The sequence below is a fragment of the Engraulis encrasicolus genome, chromosome 3 (genome assembly GCF_034702125.1).
Source record: "Engraulis encrasicolus isolate BLACKSEA-1 chromosome 3, IST_EnEncr_1.0, whole genome shotgun sequence".
In the NCBI taxonomy this organism is placed as follows: Eukaryota; Metazoa; Chordata; class Actinopteri; order Clupeiformes; family Engraulidae; genus Engraulis; species Engraulis encrasicolus.
In genome coordinates this window covers 37,734,363-37,741,862 of record NC_085859.1, presented here as the reverse complement: position 1 = coordinate 37,741,862, position 7,500 = coordinate 37,734,363, and the positions used below count along the sequence as shown (strand labels likewise).

General features: G+C 45.8%; 1 protein-coding gene across 2 annotated transcripts in view; it reads right to left on the bottom strand.

The window, feature by feature from the left end:
• The window catches only part of si:dkey-220o5.5 (actin filament-associated protein 1-like 2), a 67,426-nt gene that overhangs the window by 14,092 nt on the left and 45,834 nt on the right, over window positions 1-7,500 (bottom strand). For both annotated transcript variants that reach the window (XM_063195341.1, XM_063195342.1), the window contains 2 exons: window positions 7,376-7,463; window positions 2,424-2,674 (listed from right to left, as the gene is read on the bottom strand). In XM_063195341.1, coding sequence (XP_063051411.1) covers window positions 2,424-2,674; window positions 7,376-7,463 — 339 coding nt within the window. The remainder of the gene's footprint in view (window positions 1-2,423; window positions 2,675-7,375; window positions 7,464-7,500) is intronic.

Below are 7,500 nucleotides of genomic sequence, written 5' to 3'. Positions count from 1 at the left end.
GCACACACACATACACATTACATTACATTACATTTGGCAGACACTTTATGACCAAAGCGACTCACACACACACACACACACACACACACACACACACACAAAAACACACACACGTACACATTACATTACATTTCATTTGGCAGAAGCTTTATAACCAAAGCGACTCACACACACACACACACACACACACACACACATACACACACACACACAGGCATACGTATCAATCATTGTGTTACCATTCTTTGCCATACATTGATCAACATACATACACTATGGCACTGATGCTGTGATATTTAGAGCACGATTTGTAGCAATTTTCAAGGTGTTTATAATCGTGTCATCAGAAGACAACCAACCAAAAGCCTCTTAGTTGTATCATTCTACGAACGGAAGAGCTGTGTTGTAAAAGGACATTTTGGAACATTTTTGCATTTGGCATTCTGTATTGGGCATTGCATTGCATTGCATCACATTGCAAAATGCATTTTATGTAGGTTAAAAAAGTATGTTCTTGGCCCTGCAGTGGCCAAACGGTAGGGCACTCATCTACCATGCGGCTGACCCGGGTTCGATTCCCGGCCCGAGTCCTTTGCCGGCCCTTCCGCGTCTATTTTTTAAAGTATGTTCTCAAAATATTTGAATGAGAAGAATCGACATATAGATGAAAGGACATCTGAATAATCCTTTCCAACAATAAAATGCAAAAGTAAAAAAAAATGTCATGTATGTAATTTAATATATTGTATCTTTTACAACGAAACCCTTCAACTGTCCTATATGGAGTCACTCTATGGAGGGAGCTTATATTATATCACATGCCCGCTCTTGTGTCTGTTTAGCTGTGTCCTTCTCAAGTTGTAAGTTGATTTCTAAATCTTGTTTTCGGACTGTTTCTCAGAGGCTTTCTGTGCGTTGGCAGGGTGCCTCTGGTTATCAAACTCCTCTGGGTCGGAAATTTCCCCTTTCCACTCCACTGGAGCAAAACAAACCCGGAGAGCCTGGACTGGAGAGCCAATAAAACTGTTTCTGTCCAGATGGTAACAGCAGGTATTACAACTGAAGCCATTGCACTATTTGACCCACTACCTGAGGACTGTAAGGAAATATGGGTGACATCTAGTAGGAGTGGCACAATTTTCACGCCGTTCTCACAGTCACTATGTATCTCCCACTCTCTCTCTCCTACACATACAAACAAATATACATACACAGAGAGAGAGAGAGAGAGAGAGAGAGAGAGAGAGAGAGAGAGAGAGAGAGAGAGAGACTTACAGACAGAGACAGAGACAGATAGGCAAGAGTATGTGTGAGAGAGAGACCCAGGGCCCAAGTCCAAGGGGGACTAATTTGGCCAGATCTACACTGATGCACAGCACTAGACCAGAGAGAGTAGAGAGAGAGAGGTTCCATTGGCCCATTGTTTCCTGGTTCTATTATGCCCCCCCTTAGGCAGATCTAGGCAGACCTAAGGACTGTTCTATTCATTGTAGGAGCATTATGACACGCCCCTTTAGGCAGACCGGAACCTGGTCGCGTTAGGTGCCCATAGAAACCTATTATGTTGACATATCTCTATAGAATATCTCTGACTAGACCAGCGATTCTTAAACTGTGGGCTGGGGCACAAACCAAAGTGGGCCCCAAGTTGGGGTACACACACATACTGTACACATAGAGAGCGAGAGAAAGAGACAAACAGATAGACAGAGACAGAGACAGAGTATGTGTGAGAGAGAGACCCCGGGCCAAAGTCTAAAGGGCCGTACACACACATCGCTGCTATTTACGAGCTTCTCGCTAGCTCGCCTACTCGCCTCTCTTTCATAGAACGTTCGCTGAAAGTTCTCGCGGCTTTAACTGCCAATGAACAGGCGAGAAGTACCGAACTCTGCCTTCCAATTGGTTACTCGCTTACTCGCCTCGCTCGAAGATAAAATATTTTCAACTCAGGATCCGCCCACATCGCATCGCTTGTACAGTACTCGCCTACTCGCCTGCTAGTCTCGCTGGAACACATTGCAGCTTGCAGCGACGTGTGTGTACGGCCCTTAAAGGGGGACTAATTTGGCCAAATCTACAGTATACTGATGCACAGCACGATAGACCAGTCATTCTCAAACTGTGGGCCGGGGCCCCAAAGTGGGCCCCAAGTTGGAGTCCCCCTGCTATAGACCATTAGCTTGGCCCCTGAATGAGACATGTAGACCCCGGCCCTGCCGTGGCCAACCAGTAGGGCACTCGTCTGCCATGCGGCTGGCCTGGGTTCGATTCCGGGCACGGGTCATTTCCTGACCCCTCCCCATCTCTCTCCCCATTCGCTCCCTGTCCACCTCTCAAACTGTCCTGTCAAATAAAGTCGTAAAAGACCAAAAAAAATATATTAAAAAAAGAGAGACATGTATACCCCCCTCCCACCTCACCTCCAGTACGGCCACCTGGTCCCCGTGCTGCAGCAGGCTGATGCGGTAGCTGGAGGCGGTGTCGGGTCCCGGCTGCACCTGGGCCCCCCGCAGCTGCACGCTGTACTGGGGGCTCCCGTCGCCGTCGCCGTCCCCTCCTCGCCCTCCCCCGCTGCCCGCCTCCTCCTCGCGGAACATCTTCAGCACTCCGTCCTCCACGCGGCACCACAGGCTCTGCCACTGGCAGTTCATCAGCACGTTGAGGAAGCCGGCTGCAGGGAGGAACACACACACACACACACACACACACACACACACACACACACACACACACACACACACACACACACACACACACACACACACACACACACACACACACACACACACACAAACACAAACACACACATATACACACATACAGTACATGCACATGAGTTGACAGGTACCATGTTTTATTGACTGCCATGATTGCTCTCTGCAGGGTCCAGCTATGGAAGTCACAGGATATCCGAATGGAAAGGGAAAAATAACACACAGGCAAATACATACAGGCAGACACACACACACACACAGATTGTAACATGAGCAATACATCATAAACTATTTAAATTGTTAATAATCAAACATATAATGTAATAATACAATACATACAATAATAAAAAAACAATCAAAAACTTTTAACTGATTTCTGAAGTGAAAATAATGATCGGCCTAAAACCATTAGACCACAACAGCTAATTAACAGCACTCAAAGCCATATTCCCACTGTGGCGATGAGATTTGAGAAAAGCAAACATAAGCACATCTTCATGGCTTCAGTGAATCACACCATCCTGACCAGAATTTGCAGGTTAATAAGTAATTCATGGCAAACTGCAATGCCCGTTAATGACCAACCATTTTCTTCATGAGCAATCATGAACTTGCAGTATTTCACAGGAAAAAGTGAAAGCACTAATCAATTTACCTCTGTCTAGATAATTCAAGGGTAAGAGGTCAAACAAATTGTTAATCATTTGTTGTCACCCCATGTACACAACACAAATTTCACCCTGACCCCAGAAACAATCGTATGACTGTAAAATCGTGTCAAAATGGGCCAAAAATTTTATAGTGTATGCTTTTGGGAAAGGCTTCTCCAGACATTGGGTATGTGTACACACAATTCCAAACATACTAAGCTACTACATTTCTAGCACATAAAAAGTTTGCTGTATGACCTTACAGGCCTTTAACTCAACGCATGCCGAAACACACTCGTACAGACACAGAGAGAAACACCCACGCCACCATGCATAGGCCTACAGACTCGCACATGATCCAATTACACACTCAAGGAAAGCACCAGTGGCCTTGGAGCAGTCAAAATACAAGACGACGCGTGAGTGGGTCTTCTTTTTATATAAATCACCTGACGCACCTTTACCAATTCATTTTCCTCTTTAATGTCATTCCAGCGCATACCAGCCCATCTTGTGACACACAACCTTAACCCTCATGCCTTTTACACCGAATGACTCCCCTCATATACACATTAACAATCTGCCAAGTGCTGTTTTACCCACGTTAAGGCCTTAATCGCTAGTAGGATACTGACTTAAGTTAGACCCAGAATTCTTCAGATGAAAGAACAAGTGTCCTCCCTCTGGCCAAAACAGGTTCTAATGATGCCTACTTGGACTTCCTCCAAGAGTAGTGTTTCTAAGTGATTACCGGTATATTCGTCATACAAGGTGGCTAAAATTAAAAAATACTACACAAACAATATTGTTGACATGAGTCTAACTCCTATGAGTAAGCGGGAAGGTCAGAAGTCCAGGGCTCATCTGACGCATCACTGGAAAAGTTACATCTGTGTTATTATAAGAGCATGTAGTGGTACAGTAGTAAGCTACAAAAGGTTCTGCAACCATCTCTTGACATATGATGATTTAGTACCATATTTTCTTGACTGCTCCATAATTGCTCTGTGCAAATTCCAGCCAATCTCCATTGACACCACAGGTTCAAATCCTACCCTTACCAGCACATTCATCCATGGCTGAAGTGCCCTTGAGCAAGGCACCTAACCCCACATTGCTCCAGGGCCTGTAACCAATACCCTGAACCTAAAATAAGCGTAAATCGCTTTGGATTTTAAAAAAAGCGTAATGTGTAAAAGTGTAATGTAATGTAATGTAACTGTCTCTGTGTTTGGTTCTCTCTCGGGCATGCAGCAACATCTGCTGACTGCTTTTGTACCACCTATTGTTCATCCCGACACCCAAACAGTTTGATTGGCCTGTCTGTGACCTTATGCATGCATCCAGGACACATTGGAGGGGTCAACCAATGTCACCACCAGGCAGAAACATAAATAAACAAGAGTGCGCCGCTCCCGACCGCTACCCCTGATGACAACAGCCCAAACGCCACTGTCCCCACCCAGGGCCGCTGACAGCTTTTACCAGGCCCGGGACAAAATATTTTGAAAGGGGCCCTCAACCAATACATACAATGTAATGAGGACCCAACTCTGGGCCCCCTCTTTCCCTGGGCCCGGGACAACTGACCCCAACTGTCCCCACTTGTCAGTTTCCCACTCCCCACCCCTCAGGTCCTCTGCTCTACGCGCCCGCCCGCCTGCTAGGCCTTAGCAGAGCAGGGCGACAATTGAATTGGGCAGGAATGTGGAGAGGAGAGCAGGACAATGCAGCAGTGTGCCATGCCATCATCCACAATGCTCACAACATCCTGTCTGGTATGCCTGCCCTGCCTGGATAGGAGGGCCGCCGGCAGCTTTGGCCACGCAGGCCCGGGACATAGTCATCTGCAAACCCCCTACCCCCTGGAACTCAAATGGGGTCCCCTGAAATGACTGAAACGGTGAAAAAAAGACTACTGATAAATATTACTAATGAATATAACACTTTTATGTATTATATCTATTCAATATTCTCTTTGAAACACCATACGATTAATTAATTTCACACACCACATCGATTAATTAATTTCAAAGCCTATAGATTAATTTGATTAAAAGTTTTAATCCAGTCCCAGCCCTGAATCTTAGACTACCATAAATATCCATAAGTTTAATACCCTACCTACAACTTATGTAGCTCAGTCACATTTTAATTTTTGTTGTGAAAATAATTGCATGGGGTCCCCAGAGATTTGGGATATTAAAATGGGGTCCCATGCCAAAAAGGGTTGGAAACCACTGCCCTACCCCCACACCCCACCTCAATACATACATACAGTGTCATGGGGACCCGGTTCTGGGCCTCTCCACTCCCTGGGCCCGGGAAAACTTACCCTCCTACCCTGTCGGCTGGCCTGCATGCCTGCCTGCCTGATCTCTCGCTGCCCCAACCACCACACCCCTAAATCCCCTGTGCCCAGAGGACAATGGCACATTTGTACCTCTCACTCAGCACACCCAAACAGGTCTGTCTGTCTGTCTCTCTCTCTCTCTCTCTCTCTCTCTCTCTCTCTCTCTCTCTCTCTCTCTCTCTCTCTCTCTCTCTCTCTCTCTCTCTCTCTCTGCCTATTGATAGCAGGTCTCAGTCAGCTGATGCAGGACGGGAGATATATTACGATGGATTTTTTTAATTCTTCATCTGCTTTGAGGATGTTTGAGGATGTTTTAGGATATTTGAACAGGTTGAATGGTTAGCTCTTTTTAACAGGATGGAGATTGACTTTGATGGGATGAAATGTGTGAAAAAGGAACACAAGGAAGTGGGTTTGTGTTTGTGTGTTACATGCCAGTTGAGTCATTTTGTTGTTTACCAGGTGGAGGCATCTGCGTCAGCATGACTGGGCAATCAGAAGCGATTTTACACAAGTGACGACTGTAGGCACATTGTAAAATCCTACTATAGGCCGCCAAATAATGTGGACCGACAGAAGGTCATTGGATGGGTAAAAACACGGGGAAACGGTGGGCATAAACAGCTCTTCTGTCTTTACTGAATCTCCCACAGAATATTCTAGAACTAGTCACCAGCTAGTCACCAACAGCTACTGTATACTCAACCCAACAGCAAAGCAATTGAGACGTCTCAAAAAGACGCACCACACAAATTGTGGTGTTCACGGCAGTGGTCAACAAATTCAATGTCAGAATCCCAGAACATTCACACAACATTAAAGCACTAACTCTGATGCACTATTAACAATTTGACACGCATAATGACAAGGGGTGCGTTTCTCAAAAGCGTAGTTGCCAGCCAGTTAGCAACTTGGGTAGTTGCCACTGGGAAAACGCATTGCAAACAATCAAGTAGCCAACATAGTTAGCGACTATGGTTTCAGGAAAAGCACACAAGGTCAAGAGCCAACTCTTACAACTTTGGCTTTAGAAACAGTAAACATTGTCACTATTCACCTTTGTGCACTGGGCCAGCAGACACAAAAAATGATCACAACACACAGACTCCTGATTGTACTTTCACGGTGAATACCCCCATTTTTATGTTTCAGGAAATAACATTCTGCCCTCCAATACTTCCAAACTCATTTCCTTGAAGCACAACTAGGAAACGTTGATTTTGGAAGTGTTTGTGTGTCAGTGTTTTCTGAGGGAGTTTTGGGTATGATTATCCTGACTGAGATGTCAGGGTGTGTTTGTTTGACCTCACAGACAGAGCTTCTATGTGGCGATTCTGTGCGTCTGTGTGTGACCTGTATGCGTCCTTGTGTGCGTGTGTGTGTCTGTGTATGTGTGTGTGTGTGTGTGTGTGTGTGTGTGTGTGTGTGTGTGTGTGTGTGTGTGTGTGTGTGTGTGTGTGTGTGTGTGTGTGTGTGTGTGTGTGTGTGTGTGTGTGTGTGTGTGTATGTGTGTAATGCGTGTGTAATTTGTGTGTAGTGAGTGTGTAATGTGTGTGTATGCGTGTGTATGTGTATGTGTTTGAGTGTGCATGCAGTATATGCCTTTTCCTGTGTGTGCAGTAGTGTCTGAGTCCACTCCCCATTCACACGCTCACCTCTGTCTTTCCTCTCCTCTGGAGTGGATGCGGAGGGGAGAGCAGACAGCCGCTCCTCATCTGAATCAGTGTGGAGAGCAGTACTCGACTGCAAGGGGAGAAACGGAGAGAGAGAGAGAGAGAGA